Below are 18,084 nucleotides of genomic sequence, written 5' to 3'. Positions count from 1 at the left end.
ATGATTGAGTGAGGATCAAATGGCTATGATCCAGAGGGCTTTCATTGGATGGTTTCATTGAAAGAAACAGGTGCCAGGCCTTTCTAGTCTGCCTTAGTCCGCAAGCTCTGCTAGAACCTGTCCAGTCCCATGGCAACATGCAAGCCTTCCACTGACTGCATATGAGGTGGTGGCCACACAGGAGGTGCCTTGGCCAAGAACTGAACCTGGAGCTCCCACCTGGAAGGTGAGCATTTTCCCATGGAGCCACCAAGGCCTCACTGCAAGTATTAAGATCTCCCGAGTCCTCCAAAAGTCAAACTCACCACCACCAAGTCCATTCGAATTCAGAGTGACCCTAGAGGACTAAGTAGAATGGCCCCTGTGGGTTTCAGTGACTATCACTCTTAATGGGAGTACAAAGCCTCATCGTTCTCCTGCCCTGAACCCTGGAGTGGCACAGATGGTTAAATGCTGAACTACTGATCAGAAGGTGGGTGGTTTGAACCCACCCAGAGGTACCCCTGAAGAAAGACCTGGAGATTGGCTCGGGAGCATCCACAGCTTTGAAAACCCCACAGAGTGCAATGCTACTCTACATGCACGGGTTTCAACCATTCATTTGAATCGGCTCAAGGGCCACTGTTTTTCTCCTCACCCGTGGTGTTTATTATGTCTTCTCCATGGCTGCAGCCCCCTTTGGGCCTCTCTGGCACACACTGCTGTTTGGGTTTGTTTGTTTGCTTCCCGTCAGCCTCTTCCTCTGACCGGGGTTGTGCATTGGGCTGGTGGCTGGCAGCTCAGGGGCCTGGGCAGTGAACCTGCCACCAGTGGGTGGCAGGGCGAATAGATGTTTGAATCCGATGCAAGTGGTTCCCTCTCACACTCGAAAGCTGTTCCGGGCTCTGGCCCAAGCTGTCCAGAAGGCTATGCTCCTGACCATCCAAATGGAACTTAACTGACAGAAGCATCATACGTGACATGCTCTCTCCATCCCTCATGATCCTATCTTTTGTTCCCAGTCTGTGCCCTCCCAGCCACCCGGACCACAGGTGGGCAGACCACAGGTGACACACCTGGGGCACAGAGCAAGGGAGGCATTTCACATGGCACAAAGCACACTCTTCGTGTCTACCCCGTCCACCACCCCCCAACCCTCATGGGACAATTAAAGCTGCGCTCCTCATCTATGCCTACCCACTGCCCTGGGATTGATGGAGACTCATAAGTCAGTGGGAAACCTACAGGACACAGCAGAGCCGGCCAGGGTTTCCAAGGCTGCCCGTTTTGATGGAGGAGCCTGGTGGCCCAGTGGTTACCTGTTGGGCTGCAAACTGCAAGGTCTGTAGTTGGAACCCCCAGCCACTTCTTGGGAGAAAGACCAGGCTTTCTATTCCTAATCACAGTTACAGACTCTGAAACCCACAGGGACAGTGCTACCCTGTCAGGCAGCATCGCTGTGTGTCAGCCTTGATTGACGGCCCTTGCTCCTTAAGGAAGCCGACTGCCCCATCTTTCTCACATGGAACCGCAGGTAGGTTCAAACTGAAGGTCTTTGGCTGAAATAGCCCAGCTAGTCAAGCCTGTGCAGCCCACCAAATCCAAACCCACTGCTTGGCAGTTGCTTCTGATTCCTCTAGACGCTACCGGACAGAGCAGAACTGGTCTCGAGTTCCCAAGGTTGTACATCTTTAGGAGTTGAACGCTCCACCTTTCTCCTGAGGAGCGCCGCCAGTGGGCTTAAGGTCTGACCTTGCAGTTGGCTGACCAACCCGCGTAGGGGCCCTATACATTTCCTAGCGATTCCAAATTCCCGCGCGGAAGCGGCGTGGCTTGCTGGTGATGGAGGGAGGCATACTCTTGGAGCCCCGCCAGGAATAGGGGGCTTTGTCTGCTTCCTGCCAGCATCACATGAAGCACATCTCAGCAAAAGCCAGCCACCCTCTCTCCGCACCGGGCTCCTCACGCCGGTCCTGTACTTCCCCTCCCTCTCCTCCGTGCAGCCCCGCCCGCCCTCCCAGCACCCCTCTGCACTCTGCCTGCTCCAGAGCGAACCCCCCACCACCCCCGAGCCTTCCGCAGCCCCTCCGCGCGCGCCGCGCCAGCAGTGGCAGTGGCATCGTGCAGGAGGCTGCCAGCCTCCCCCGGCTCCGCTCTGCGTGGCAGCCTGCATCAGCTGTCACAGAGCCCCTCGCCTCCTCCCTCCCTCCTGGCGCCAGGCGCCCAGGCGCGCGCGCTGCCAGAGCCCAGCGAGCGGAGCGGGCACGCGGCCTGTAGAAGCAGCTCTCCCAGGGGCGCCGCGGTGAGCGAGGCGGGCTGTCCTCTGCCACCCTCTCCCATGTACCAGGAGGTGACCGAGTCTATCCCTCGGGGCCTCCCGGAGGCATGCCCGGCTGGGGCCCATGCCAGCCACACCTTCCCTGCTCCTCTGCCCAGCGCCAGACAGGTAAGCGAGAGCGGCTCACTCCCCGAGGTCAAGTGGCTTCCAGAGCGGGGCCAGCCAGAGCCAGGAGTCTTGCTGGGAGGTGCACAGTAGGGCAGCCAGGACAGAGGAGGCACTGCCTTCCTGTGATCGCCCCCCTCACCACCCTCTGCCCGTTGTCCGTAGTACCTAACAGACTCCTCAAAACCGGGCCAGCCCTCCTCTGCCCTGCCAGGAGCCAGGTGCCAGGAAGATGACCAACCGCTCATGCTAATGAACAGGTTCCGGCCACCAAATGTCTCTTTCTGTGTGCTCCCACCTTCTCAGACCCAACTCGCCAGGTCCCCTCAAACCTGCTTTCTTGTCACAAGGGATTCTCTTTTGTCCCTGAGATCTTTTCAGGGGCTCAGAGAATATTGTAGGTAGTGCCTGGACTATAGCAGCATTTCTTTATTTTTAGTTTCATTCATATTCCCCAACACCATCCTTTTTTTTCTCTCTGCTGTGGGTCGCTGGCACAGCAAACGTGCTGCACACAGCATCTGTTTTGATTCCAGTTGACTGTGGGTCTCCAGTGTGGCTGGTGACTAACACGAGAAAGCATTCCAATGCAGGAAGAGCCCACGCCAAAATACATCGCAGGTCACCAGTGCCCAAATTGGGATCTCAGGGCCCAGAAGCCCCCTACAAGAGGTGTTGAGTCCCTGGATCTGTGGAATGGGTGCTTCTCAGAGCTGTCTGGCTAGTCTCTTTCCTGGGAGGAGGTGGTGGAGCAGGGGCAGGGAAGGGCCGCTCTTCTCTTTCCGTCTTAGAGTCACTCAGTCTTCAACCCATTGCTTGGTGACCATGTGCTTAAAACCTGACTGCCAGGCCCTGGTAGCCCCTGATCTCTGGGGGCTTAGAGTCTAATGAAAAGAGAAGACAGGGCTACCCCATCCTGCAACATGGGCTAATTTTAGACTATTTGTTCCTATAGACTTGGAGAACTTCAGGGTTTTCTTAGAAGATGGAGGAGGTGCTGGAAAGTGGGGGAGTGCTGTCGTGAGATCTTAGAGTGCTTGGAGAAGTTAGAAGCTCCAAACATGCAATGTGGCATTATGCCAACGGTGGCTGTGGCTATCATTATTTGGGCGTGCCATGGGTCTGGCGGACTCCCTTTGACCACCTGGTCTCTCCATGTCTGTCTTTAAAGCAGGCTTCCTGGGAGGGAGGGGAGCTTGGGGAGGTCAGGAAGGTGGGGTGGGAGGGGAGTAGGATGTGTAGTGGGGGCCCACATCCCACCTGGGCTCCCAAGGCAAATTATTAAGTGTGTCAATCTGCCTGAGCATGGGACCTTCTCGATAGTCTTAGTTTAATTTTTTTTTTAATCCCACACAATACCTAACTCACAGAGAAATTTGAAAACCTCCTTATATTCCTGGGCCAGTTAGAAGAAGCCTACTAATGAGGCCAAGCTCTTCCCACTAAGCATCAGTGAGCTTTATCCCGAAGAAAGCCATTTTCTTAATCACAATAGCCATTTAAAAACAATGTCAGGGACTCCTGGGAGATTGAATGGGAGTGTGGGTGGATGGCTCAGCCGAACACATCACATTTTCATTTCAAACCGCTCCCCCCTAAAAGAAAGAACCTTCCAAATGAGGTTCTCAGAGATGGGTCAGCAGCAGCAGCAGCCACGGAACATACAGAGAAGCTTCAAGAGAGTGTACAGAGCCCTGGAAGGCTGGGCCAAGGTCTCATCAGGACCACTCATTGAATTACCCTGAGCCCATCAGTCAGGCTCACTGAGCAGCTTCGGTTTTGTGACCTGTAAAACGGGAACAAGAAACCATGCTCAGCTCGCCTGCAAAGGTTTTCATGGAAAGTCAGAGAGAAGAACTAGTAAAAACTCCCAATTATTGAGCTCCTCCTCTGTGCTAAGAAGCGGCTAGGCAGTCGTTTCTCTACATTATGTGGTGTGAGCCTCTTTACACCCTAGAGGAAACTGAGGCCCAGGGAGCTTCAGAAAGTCGACCCAGATCAGCTAAAGAAGTGAAAGCAGCCGTGCTATAGAAATGTACATTTCTGCATCCTGACTTAGACTCCCTCTCCAGCCCATCCTTTTCCTATCCCAGGCTCTCAGTGGGTTTAGCACTTCTTCATTTCCTCTTTGCCCAAACACCTACATCTTCGGAGATGCCACGGGTATGCCCTGGGAATTGGGATCGTTTTCACCTCCCGGGAAGCATCAGCATCTCCAGCAGGGCCTTTACTGGCATTCTCTGTATGGAATTCCCAAAAGGACTTTGCATTCTTAAAGGGAAAAAAAGGTCAGAAACGCTGAGTGGCTTAGGGAAGATTCCTACCAGGGCCTGTCTTCACAGAAAGGTGTCAGGGAGAATTTGTTGAGCATCCCTGCACCTCAGAGAGCACCCACACAGCCCTCCTCCCTCCTCCTATGCCCTGTGCAGACGTTAACGTGCACAGGCACATGCCCTGAGAGCGAGAGCGAGAGCAGGGTGCCTCACTGCACACCTGCCTGCCCTGCCCACCGGGGAGCCCAGAGAGCTCTCCTTTCCCAGGAGGCTGGGTGAAGGTAGCAGCAGGAATGCTGTTCAGGGAGCACTAGTCCCCCAAGTCTCGGTCTGATCCCTTTTTGCTTGTGTCCAGGGGCTGGTAGACTAGAATTGGGAGGGAGGACATGAAAGCCTGAAGTCATTAAAAATGGAGGATTAGAGAGGGCTTACTTTATATTCAGAGGAAGGGGAGAGTGCTGAATTTGCTTGCTGCCCACAGCTGTGGACCCTGCTGGTAAATGGTATAATGCTTTTGTTACTGCCTGAGAAGGGAAGGAGATTGATAACCAGTACCCTGGCGCTGAGAGATAGGAGGAGAGAGCCACTGTCAGACTGCGGTAGGAGCCCTGCTGACATCGCAGCCCAAGGCTTTGGAGACTTGGTCCCACTGCTGGTCCTTTCTGGCCCTGACACCCTGACCATGGACAGTACCCTCCAACTCACCCCCATTTGTGTTGGGTCTCTGACTTCTTAGAAATCCAATGTTCTCAATGTGACTTTATGTTTTCATAAAACAGAATAATCTCAAAGGTGTACTTGTTTATATACTCATTTAATTCTCACAGCAACCCAGGACATTGGCATTGATGTTGAATCCCAATTTCAGAGGGGAGAAAGCAAGGTCCTGGGCCAAGTTGACCTAGTCATGAGGGGTCAGTGTTGAGGGTTGAGCTTTTTTCACCTGACGTTATGTCATGTCTATCACTCCATATTGACTTTCCGAGCCAGCGCCCGACTGTGAATATGTTCTCACTGACTCCGTTAAGTTCAGCCAACACATGCTGAGCATCTCCTTGGTACGGGCCACCATAATAGTGTCAGAGATATAGAGATCAGAACTACCTTGCTTACTTCATGCCCCTCTGCTTGGCACAGTGGTGGGCTCGGAGGGACACTTAATGCTAAGTTTAAGTGAATGGATGGATGGATATGCTTTCTTTGGCAAAGGTGAACTGAGGGTCTGGTTAGAGTGAGTAAGTTCCAGGCACCTAACGGGCCCAGGAGCTGAGCTTGGGCAGTGTGCACAGGAACCAGGGGAGTCCAAAGGAGGGCTCTTATCCAACTGTGGTGCTCAGAGGAGACTTCTTGGAGGAAGTCCCAAAGTGCACCTTGTAAGATGAGGAAGAGGTAGTCAGATTGAGGGCATGCTAGGCAGAGAGACAGACAGAGGCCCAGAGAGGTGCAGCCCCATGACAGGTGTTAAAGACTGAGAGCAACTTGGAGTTGTTGGTGCGTGAAGCCCAGATACAGGGGTCAGTGCTGGCTGATGCGTGAGGTCAGGCAGGATCCAAATCTTGGAGAACTCATGTGTCAGGATTTTTATCCAAGCTTGAACTTTATTCTTAGGCCAGAAGCACAGAGAGGGTTGCAGGTAGAAGAAACACGGTTTTATTTGTGGCTCAAATGGATGAGTACGGCTGCAGATTGGCACTCAACTTAAAGGGACAGGCTGGATTAGGGAAACTAGAGGCTGTGAGGACTTGAACCAGGGCAGCGGAAGCAAGGATGGAGAAGAAGGGACAGATGTGAAAACTATGAAGGAAATGTAGTCATTATGACGTTGTGACTGATAGACTGTAAGGAATGTGAGAAAAGGGGTCATCCCTAGTTACTTCCCATGTTTTTGGCATGAGTATTCAATGGATGGTGGTGCCAGAAACTGATCAGGAATTCCACAGGAAGCCCAGGGGTGTGTGTGTGTGTGTGTGCGTGTGTGTCTGTGTGTGTGTGTGTTGGTGGAGGAAATGATGTGGAGGACACTGGAGAGTAGAAGTAGTGAGACGTCTATGGGTAGAAATTGGTGAGAAATGGGAAAGGATGTGATATGTTAGCTTTTTAGATCTGTTTTCATTTGTGCTATGGGATATCTGAGAACGATGCTCAGCAAGCCATGCCCCTGTGAGCTCAGGAAAGGGGCCCAAATTGGAGAAGCATAGAAATGGCCAGTATGTCCAATGTACATAGTTAGGACAATGGACAAGTATGAGCTTTTTCAAGGGGAGAAGCCAGGGTTAGACTGAGGGTGGGGGTGGGGATTCCAACTTTCATGGCGTGAACATAGGAGGCAGAAGTAGCAAAGGAGATCACAGGGAAGGGGAGTCAGGAGAATTCAATGCCAGGGAATTCAAGGGATCCGAGATGCGAGACATAGATGGTCGCTGTGGTGGAAAGGCCTCAGAAGGACGGAACTATATCCACTGGACTTCACAATATGGAGGTTGCTGTTTCAAAGGAGTGGTGGGGATGGGAGCCAGATTGCCAAGGACTGGGCAGGGGAGAGGAAGTCCAGGAGCAGAGAAGACTTTAAGGCTGTTTTGGAGACAAAGGGAGGAAAACCTTAGGAGGAACTTTATTTTATTTTTTAAATCAGAGAGGCTTGAGTGTTTTTATGGCCAAATGTAGATCAACATGGGGGGAGAGAACACAGAGACCAAGAGGAGAGTGGGTAAAGAAAGGTAGGCAAGGGAGGAGGGGTTGAAGATCACAGAACGAAGGGTTCACTGTGAAGAGAAACTTCTGAGTGCTGGGAAAGCAGTGAAGATAGGTGTTAATGTGGACAGATTTTAGGGGAGGAAAGGGGACAAGAGGTCAGGTTATTTCATACCTGAGACCTCAATTATCTCGATGGAAGAAGAGCTCCAACTGCGGATGTGTGAAGGAGTCTGTGGGTTGCATGAACCCTCTCTTAGATCACTACATCCTGCCTGCCTACCTCTTGGCTAACTTCACAGAAGCCAACTGGCCACTGGAAAGCTAGTTTGTAAAAAGTGAGTTTGGTGTTGAGGACTGAGGTCGCGGGGAATGTGGACTTGGGAGATCGTCATTGGTATCCTCTTCCAATGTTAACCAATGCCCGTTGCCTAGGACCCCCTGTGTGTCCATGGGCAGCTTAGCAGTGGGGAAAGAGCACGTACCTGGGTTCTACCCTTGAGCTCTGTGTTGAGTCCTGGCTATGCCTCAAGACATTCCATCTTGGCAGAGTCTTTAAAGTTTAGTTTCTTTTTTTTCCCTCTCGTTTTTTCTAACCCTGACTCTAACCTTAATAAAGTTTAGTTTCTGTAGATGGTATATATGTAAGAGATGTACCGACACTAAACTTGTATGAATTTTAGAACTTGCTCCCCAAGAGTCAAATAATAGGTTTTTCTGAACATGGATTTATTTATTCATGGGGAAGAAAAGTTCCAATGGAAAATACTCGGGAAATAAATTTTCATTCAAATTGCCTCCTCCTATATTTCAGGAACACTACTGGCATAGTGGTTATATGTTGGGCTGTGAACCACAAGGTTAGTAGTTCAAAACCACCAGCTAGTCCTCAGGAGGAAGACAAGGCTTTCTACTCCCGTAGAGTTACAGTCTTGGAAACTCACATGGGGCAGTTCTACCTGCCCTATTGGGTCTCTCTGAGTCGGCATGGATTTAATGGCAGTGAGTTTGGTTTGGTTTTGGTTATGCAAAATTTCAGACATACACAAATCAAGAGAATAGAATAATGAACGCCTATGTACATACCCAAGGATTCTTGGTGGCACAGTAGTTAAGCACTCAACTGAAAATCAAAAGGTCATTGACTCAAATTCTCCTGCCAGCTTTGGGATGTGCAGTCGGTTTCTGGATACATTGCCAGCCTTGGAAATCCCACGAGGCAGTGCTACTCTGGCACACAGGGCTCCTAGGAGGCAGAATTGATTCTTTTTTTTTTTTAATCATTTATTGGGGTTCATACAACTCTTATCATCATCCATCCATCCATCCATCCATCCATCCATCCATCCATCCATTGTGCCAAGCACATTTGTACATCTGTTGACATCATCATTTTCAAAACATTTTCCTTCTACTTGAGCCCTTGGTATTAGCTCCCCATTTCCGTCTCCCTCCCCCACCTTCCCTCCCTCATGACCCCTTGATAATTTAGAAATTATCATTATCTTTTCATGTCTTACACTGACTGATGTCTCCCTTCACCCACTTCTCTGTTGTCCATCCCCCAGGGAGGGGGTTCCATGTAGATCATTGTGATTGGTTCCCCCTTTATCCTTCCACTTTTCCCTTACCCTCCTGGTATTGCTACTCTCATTATTGGTCATCAGGGGTTTATCTGTCCTGGATTCCTGTGTTTCCAGCTCTTATCTGTACTAGTATACATCCTCTGGTCCAGCTGGATTTGTAAGGTAGAATTGGGATCATGATAGTGGGGTGTGGGGGGTGGTGGTCGGGGAGGAAGCATTAGAGAACTAGAGGAAATTTGTATGTTTCATCATTGCTACACTGCACACTGACTGGTTCGTCTCCTCCCCGTGACCCTTCTGTAAAGGGATGTCCAGTTGCCTACAGATGGGTTTTGGGTCTCCACTCTGCATTGCCCCTCATTCACACTCATATGATTTTTTGCTCTTTGATGCCTCATACCTGATCGTGTGGACACCTTGTGATCACACAGACTGGTGTGCATTTTCCATATGGGTTTTGTTGCTTCTGAGCTGGATGACTGCTTGTTTACCTTCAGGCCTTTAAGACCCCAGATGCTATACCTTTCAATAGCCAGGCACCATCAGCTTTCTTCACCACATTTGCTTATGCACCCGCTTTGTCTTCAGTGATTGTGTCAGGAAGGTGAGCATCATGGCATGCCAGTTTAATAAAACAAAGTATGCTTACATTGAGGGAATACTTGAGTAGAGACCCAATGTCCATCTGCTACCTTAATACTAAACCTATAAATATATGCACATAGATCTATTGCTCCATCATCATATATAAATATATTTATATATGTACACACCTGTATTTAGACCTTTATAAATGCCCTTTGCCTCCTAGTTTTCCTTTCCTCTTGTTCCACTATCATGTTCAGCCTGGCAGAATTGGTTCTATAGCAATCAATTTTGGTTTGTGGGGTATGCACATATCTAAGAGCCCTGGTGGTACAGCCATTAAGTGCTCGACTGCTAACCATAAGATGTGACTGCAGTTCAAGCCCACAAGCAGCTCTGTGGGAGAAAGATGTGGGAGTCAGTTTCCATAAACATTACAGCTTTGAAAAGCCTGCGGAGTAATTCTACTCTGCCTACAGGGATGGACTCTCCACTCTAAATGATTCTGCAGTAATTCCCAGATACATTTCAACTATAAATATATCAGGACGTATCATTAAAATAGGCACTCTCTTGAGAAAATAACATAACTATTAATATCACACTAAAAATTAGCAATCATGTCTTAGCACCATTAAATATACAGCCAGTGGTTAATTTTTTTCTAATTATCTCCTAATATTTTTATAGTTTTAAATTGGAATCAATCTGTAAAATAAGATCTGTATATTGCATTTTATTGATAGGTTCCTTAGGTCTCTTTAAACACTATTATTTAAGAGACAATTCTGCAGTTTTGTAAGGTCTCTTGATTTTACATCATTGTGCTAGGTGTTGATATTAGAGCAGGTCCATAAGTATTGCTACAGAATCACAGCAATCTTCATGAGACAAAATATCAAAATGTGAAGCTACTGTTTCTCCATGTGCTCTCCATCTAGGTCTGCACACTGCTGGGGAAGCATTTCCCTCTCTCTGACCCATCTGACTTCCCACTCCTGTGCTCTTGGACTCAACTGGCAGTTCTGGTATCCTCAAGGGACTCAAATGGTGTTCCTTCAAAACATTCTTTGAAGAAGCATGAAGGGGCAAGGGGATGGCTATGAGGTGGGACAACAGAATTCTCTTGCTGCTCTTAAAGAGTGAGTGGGTCCCTTGCTGTGATGGAAAAGAAGCAGGACTTTCTCAATGTGACTTTCCTGGCTGTTTTTTCACCGTCTAGGTTTCAATTTTCTTAAAATTTGTTCCTACTGAGGACCCAGGACCTTGACACAGAGCAGTTTCCATAGCCTTGGAGCTGACCTCGCTGCCTTGAGTTTAAGTGGCCTCGCAGTTAACTGGCCCGTGAAAGCCACTGTTGTGAATGAACTGGTTCGAAGTCATCCTACGGGGACTAAGACAAATGTCACACCGGGGGAACTTATCTGTGGCCATTTACTGATTGGAGAGGCATCTTTAGACGTATTGTGTTCGGAACAAATCCATGCATGTATGAACTGGAGCCTTAGCCACAATACCTTTTGCTTTACCCTAGAACAGGGGTCCTCAAACTAAGGCCCGCGGGCCACATGCGGCCCGCCAAGGACATTTATCTGGCTTGCCAGATGGTTTTGCCCCGTTTTGTTTTTTTACTTCAAAATAAGATATGTGCAGTGTGCATAGGAATTTGTTCATAGTTTTTTTTTAAACTACAGTCCAGCCCTCCAATGGGTCTGAGGGACAGTGAACTGGCCCCTGTATAAAACATTTGAGGACCCCTGCACTAAAATGAAGCTTAGTTTTATATGTTCAATATAAATGATTGCAGGTGTAGACAGCAAAGCCTCCAACTTTTAATATGAACATTCCTTGTGGACATACTTAGAAGGAGGAATGTGTTGGTAGAGAATAAAGAAAAGAGAGCAGGCTGAAGCAAAGGCTGAAGGGAGTGTTAAGGAAATGGATGAAGCCCCACGAGAAAGAAAAGCACATGAAAAAGGTAACAGGCCTGGCTCATCTTTGTGGTTGTTATTACTATTGTGAGATGCTCTCAAGTGGTCCTGACTCATAGCAACCCCATGTATCACAAATGAAACACTGTCGGGCCCGGATCACGCTCACCATCATTACTCTGTGTACGCCCATGGTTGTAGCCATTGACTCAACTCACCTCATTTAGGACCGTCCTCATGATGTCTTTCCTGGCCGTACGTCCAAAGTATGTGAGATGAAGTCTCTCTGTCCTTGCTTCTAAGGGACATTCTGGCTATCCTTCTTCCAAGATAGATTTGTTCGTTCTTCTGGAAGTCCAGGGCATAGTCAAGATTTTTCATCGACATATAAATCAAATGCACCAATTCTTCTTCAGTCATTTTTATGCATTGACCAGTTTCCACTCGCCTCTCAGGCAACTGGAAACACCATTGGCCAGGTGCACTTTTGTCTTCACAGTGCTGTCTTGGCACGTGGAACTTTAAAGCAGCGTTCTCAATCTGCTTTAATTTCCGATGGTCTTAGGAACCCAGACACTGCTCCTGTCCACCTCCAGGTGGGTCTGCACACACACAGATATGCCCACATACGAGTCCCCGGCGTGAAGACTGTTACCCATGCTACACCATGGTTCAAGACGAAATTTCATTTATTTGTAATTAGAAGTAAATTTTTCACAATATATAATTACATGTTATCTTTGTGATTCATCACTATGCTTTAATTATGTTCAATTTGTAACAATGAAAATACATCCTGCATATCAGATATTTACATAATGATTCATCACAGTAGCAAAATTACAGTTATGAAGTAGCAGCGAAAATAATGTTATGGTTGGGGGGTCACCACCACGTGAAGAACTGTATGAAAGGGTCGCGGCCTGAGGCAGGTGGAGAACCACTGCCGTACAGAGATCTTTTGCAGCAGATTTGTCCTGGTGGCATGGTGGGTTACCCATTGGCCAGTAGTTTGAACACACCGGCCACTCCCAGGGAGAAAGACGAGGCTGTCAACTCATGGAAAGAGTCTTACTCTCGGCCACCCAAAGGGATAGTTCTCCTCTGTCTATGGGGTGGCGTTGAGCTGGAATCATCTGATGGCAGTGGTGGGATATGACATTTGATTTTCTGACTGCTGCTTCCATGAGCATTGATTGTGGGTCGAAGCACAAGTAAATTCTTGACAACATCAGTATTTACTCTGTTTATCATGGTGCTTATTGGTCCAGTTGTGACCCTTTTTCGTTTCTTTACATCAAGGTGTAATTCATATGGAAAGCTGTAGTCTTTAATCTTCGTCAGTAACTGCTTCAAATCTAAGCACCTTTCACCGAGCAAGGTTGTTGTTGTTGTTGTTAGGTGCTACTGAGTCAATTCTGAACCATCGTGATTTTATGCAGGACAGAACAAAACACTGCCCGGCCCTGCACCACCCTCATAATCGTTCCTTTGCTCCCACCCACTGTTACAGCCACAGTGTCAATCCACTTCCTTGAGAGCTGTCCTCTGTTCCACTGCCCCTCCACTTTACCAAACACGGTGCCCTTCTCCGGGGGCTGGTCTTTCCTGACAGCACGTCCAAAGTACGCAAGATGAAGTCTCAGGATCCTGGCTTCTAAGGAGCACGCTGGCCGTGCTTCTTGCAAGCAAGTCCAGTCGTCCTTTCGGCAGCCCATGGTCCTGTCAGCATTATTTCCCATCACCGCAATTCAATGGCATCAATTCTCGCTGGGTTACTTTGTTCACTGTCCTACGTTCACACGCAGCTGAGATGATGGAAAATACCGCGGCTTCGGCCAGGAGCACCTCAGTCCTCAAAGTAACATTCCTTTTCTTTTCTAATTTAATTTAATTTTTTAAATTAGGAGTTGATACACATATCATATCATTCCATAGTTCAATCACATCAAGCTGTATTTATTGCGCAATAGCTACCACAATCCGTTTCCAAACATTTTTTTCCTTTCTGGATTCCTTGTCTTCATTTCCCTTTCAGCTACCCCACGTCCACCACTGAATGCCCCCTCCCCCAGTGACACCCCCCAGAAACCCTTATTCTACTTGCTGTCCTTATAGATCCCTCAGTCCTTGTTTTCATATATTGAAAAACAGAAAAATAAAATTACGGAGCGCTTCATCCTTGTGCAGGGATTATGGTAATCTTCTCTGTATCATTCCAATTTTAGTATATGTGCTGCTAAAGCAAGCACTCAAAGTAACAGTCTTGCTTTTTGATACTCTAAAAAGGTCTTGTGGGTGGATTGACTTGGTGCACTTGCGTATTGAAGGTTGTTAATGGGTGTCCGACGACCCTCGTGTCCTGTTCTCCATGTAGTCCCGCCGTTTGGACTACCGCTCGGCATGCAGATTGAACAAGTGTGATGAGAGGGTCGGTCCTCATTTGAAAGCATAACATGCTACCGTGTTCACTTCAGATGAATGCCTTTTGGTCTGTGTGCAGGTTCTGCATGAGCAGAATTCAATGTTCTTGAATTTCTATTCTATATAGTATTAGCCATCATCTTTTTATGATCCACCAGACCAATGCCTTTGCAAGGTCAATAAAACACAGGTAAACACCTTTCTGATATTTTCTTCTTTCAGTCAAGATCTATCAGGCAACACCAATGATATCTCTTATTCCATATTTTCTTTTGAATCTGGTTTGAATTTGGGACATTTCCCTGTTACCATTACAATTATTTTAGAATTATCTTCACTATAATTGTAATTGCATTTGATAGTAATAATATTTATCAATAATTTCCTCAGTCTGTTAGATTACTTTTCTTTGGAATGAGCATAAATGAATCTCTTCCAGTTGATTGGCCAAATAATTATCTCCCAAAGTTTTCGCCATAGACAACTTGAGTTCTTCCAGGATTACATCCATTTGCTGAAACATCTCCGTTGATATTTCATCAGTTCCTGAAACTTTGTTCTTGGTCAATGCCTTCAGGGCAGCGTGGACTTCTTCCTTCAATATCATTGTTCCCGATTATATGTGACCGCATGAAATGCTTCCATCTCACACAATACTTTTGGGTACATTGACTCTGTGTATTCTTTCCATTTCTTTTGATGCGTCCCAGACCATTCAGTATTTTTTCCATAAAATCCTTCAATATTTCAACTCAAGGATTGACTTTTTTCCCTTCAGCTCGTTCAGCTTGAGAAATTCGAAGTGTGTTTTTTCCTTCTGGTTTTCTAACTCCAGGTTTTTGCATTTTCTTTTTCTTTTCCAGCTCCTCTTTGAATTTCTCGGTTCTGTTTTCATTCATCATTGAGTCCATCCACGTTAGCCACTCTACATTCAAGAGCTGGTTTCACTCTCTTCTGACAGCGATCTTGTCTTTCCTTGTCTTTCTTTGTGTATTATGTCCCTGATAGGATCCCTCAACCTGTCTGGTCTTGCATCATTCGTGTTCAATGTGTCGAATCTATTTTTGAGATGATCTCTAAATTCAAATACCCTGGTGGTATTTGAAATGGCAATGTTATAGCTTCCAGCATCACAGCCACACACAAGCTACCACGCATTTGCTGATTTCATGGTGACAAACAGACAGATGGGAGGTGGGGAACATCTTTCCAACGGGGCTTTTAGTCTTTGCGTTCTCTCAGAGAGCGGGTTTTACTTTGACTCTCATGAAATTGCTTTACTTTTTTGCAGCGTCAACTTGAACTTGCTTTTGAGCAATTAGAGGTCTGTTCTTCAGTGAGTGCCTGGCCTTGTTCTGGCTGATCAGACTGAGCTTCTTCATGATCTCCCTCTACAGAAGTAGTTGTTTCAATCCTTGCGTATTGCCTCTAACAAAGACCAAATGTTGCCCTTAGGTTGTTAGAAAATGATATGTACAGTCAGCAAGTCTTTGGTCTTGTAAAATTTGATCATTTAATATCCAGAATTGTTTTTATCATTAAAACTGTATTTTCCAACGAGCAATCCTTCCTTGCTTCCAACTTTCAAAAACCGGAACCACTTCAGATGGCAAGAGTTGGTAAAGGTCTTTATTTCTCCCTCTTTGACATCAGTGACCAGTGAGTCGGTGTAAGTCATGGTTGTCCTAACCTCCGGCATATGACTGTCACCCTGCGGCTGGCAGATTCAGGACAGGCTTTGGAACATTCTTCTGTGACTATGGATGCGCTGCTTCAAGGGATCACGCCCGTTCCAGTGAAACATATGATTGTTTGTTCGAAATGGCCAAGACTAGTCTATTTCAGCACACTCACGCCTAAGGTGTTCATCTTTAAGATTTCCATTTAATTGTTGACAACTTTCAGCTTCCCTTGATTCATACTGCATATTATTCCAATTACTCTATTATTTGTTATGAAAAGATTCCAGTGATTCGTGGGTGTTTTCAACGGTCTCTACATTTCAGTCATCATGAAATCAGCTAATGAACAGCTCAGAGCTCTATTCCATCCATAACATCAGGTCAGCTCTTCGCCGGTCATATGCCAAGTACTCCCAGGCCAAGGGAGTCTTTTGGCTCTGTGTCAGACCAGGCTCCATTGCCATTCATAAGGTTTCCACTGGCCTTCACAATGTTTTTTCTTCAGAAGCATATTGTCATGTCCTTTCCCCCAGTCTGTCTTACTCTGAACGCTCTGCTGTAATTTGTTCACCATGGTTGACCTTGTTGGTATTTGAAATACCAGTGGCACATTACCAGCTTCACAGCAACACACACACTACCACAGTAAGGCAACTGTGAAAACTTTTACAAACTGTTCCATCTTTCAATTTTTGCATCATTTCAGTAATTGGGTGATTAAAAGTGAATCATGAAATAACATTCTATTTCCTTCGTATAGTGCCTTTCCCCAATGAATGTATCTAATAGCTGAGCTGACATCACCCAATAATCCCCTTGGAAAAGCAGAGAAGTAGTAGGGATTCTAATTCTTGCTTTACAGAGAATGAAATCAAATTGCCAAGGTTAATAATAATGATACGAGTGGCTCACACTTAACAGACATTTGCCATTTGACAAGTGTTGTGCTATAAACACTCTTATTACATTATCTGTTATATTGCTACTGTGATTATCTTCATTTTGCCAATAATGAAAATGACGCTGGGAGAGGATAAGTAACTTGCCCACATTTACAGAACTAGAAAATTATGGAACCGAGCTGTAAGCTTAGATCTGTGAAACCCAGGATCCTTTTCCCCCCAGGTCAGTCCAGTCCCCATAACCAGCGCTCCTCGTGCACTCACTAGCTCACTGGCAGACTTCCATCTAAAGGAAGCCTGGAGCATTCCCAGTGATAATCACGGAGTACAGTGGACTGGCATTTTTAAAAGCATCATTCCATCCTAGTCTGAAAAATAGAGAAGGCAGGTGTGCTGATTTGTATTCTACAGATGGGGAATTGAAGCTCAAAGCTTGGATGAAAGACCCTTTCTTCTGATTCCAAACCCAGTGCTTCTCCAGTTCACTTTGCCAGCATCCCGGGCCCATGCCTTTATCTCAAATGCCCCCACTGCTGTTCCCTGTGAGGGACTGAGCAGGGCTATTAGAATTTAAGGATCTGGATGCTTGAACTCGTGAACAGGAAATGAGGTTGCAAATGCTTAGAGGAATGAAATGGAGATACAATTTCTTCTTCTTCTTCTTTTTTTTTTAGTAGAATTTTGGGCCAAGTGGCCTCTTTCTGTCCTGCCCTTCCCTGTGTCCTTCCCGTCTCCATGGAAATGCCAAATCAATGCAGCATATGTTGATTCATGTTTCTACAGTTACTAGGAAGCTACAAAGTGGAAATTGCTTTTAAAAGATTTGTGGAAGAACATTAGCAAGCAGAAAAGAATCCAAATCTAATATCCAAATGACTGCTTTATTAAAAGCTTTTAATGTGGTTCTATCCTAGGTGGTATGTTGATTCAATAAGCACACAAGGGCCATTCAGCAATAAACCTCCTCCATGACCATGACTTTTACAAATATGATATTGCAGATATAAATGCCCTTCATCTTCAATTTCATTACATCCTCAGCGGCCCGACAGGGCCCATATGGTGCTCCTTTTGCTTTGATTAATTCACCCTGCCCTGACCAGGTTGCTGGGAACGATAGTTGGCAGGTGCTGTGGCCCTGTCAGTGCGACAGTGGCAGTGACTTCTCCATCTTCACCTGGGATGGCAGGCATCGACCCTGTTTCTGTCATAAGAGATCCTCAGTTGTTTCCCAGACTTCTTTTCTTCTCGGGCACGCAGAGTCAAATCCAGCAGACGTTTACTAAACATCTGCTATGTACAAGGCAATGGCAATTGGTAGCCAGGGAAGTAAGCCACAGAGTCTGTCTCTTTGGAGTGTGTTGACTGCTGGCATCATAAAACAAATCACAAGGTTAAACTAGAGCGTTGCTGTGCTGTGGGAGAAACAGACAACTAGGTGGTGGCGCTGGGTGTAGGAGCTCCTGCCGACTGAAGCAGAGCTCAGCACGATTTGGAAGGAGGTTGGAGGTATACTGTTTGGAGAAGGAGCTGGCAGTTACCAGGCTGATTCCAGTGGGTACAGAAGGTCTGAGGAGCTCTTCTAAGC

General features: G+C 46.8%; 1 protein-coding gene and 1 non-coding gene across 2 annotated transcripts in view; one reads left to right on the top strand and one right to left on the bottom strand.

Annotated features, from left to right (window-relative positions):
- The first annotated feature begins 2,240 nt into the window (after nucleotides 1–2,240).
- Nucleotides 2,241–18,084, top strand: part of RGS8 (regulator of G protein signaling 8) — a 60,008-nt gene continuing 44,164 nt past the window's right edge. The window contains exon 1 of the mRNA XM_045298266.1: nucleotides 2,241–2,425. Coding sequence (XP_045154201.1) covers nucleotides 2,318–2,425 — 108 coding nt within the window. The 5' untranslated portion in view covers nucleotides 2,241–2,317. The remainder of the gene's footprint in view (nucleotides 2,426–18,084) is intronic.
- LOC115872421 lies at nucleotides 13,634–13,740 on the bottom strand. Its single transcript, XR_004047827.1, has one exon. It is a non-coding gene; the product is annotated as a U6 spliceosomal RNA (small nuclear RNA).

Source organism: Echinops telfairi, unplaced genomic scaffold, assembly GCF_000313985.2.
Source record: "Echinops telfairi isolate 266 unplaced genomic scaffold, ASM31398v2 ScPeMD7_7424;HRSCAF=8462, whole genome shotgun sequence".
In the NCBI taxonomy this organism is placed as follows: Eukaryota; Metazoa; Chordata; class Mammalia; order Afrosoricida; family Tenrecidae; genus Echinops; species Echinops telfairi.
Note: the sequence above shows the minus strand (reverse complement) of the source record. Positions and strands in the feature narration are given on the sequence as shown.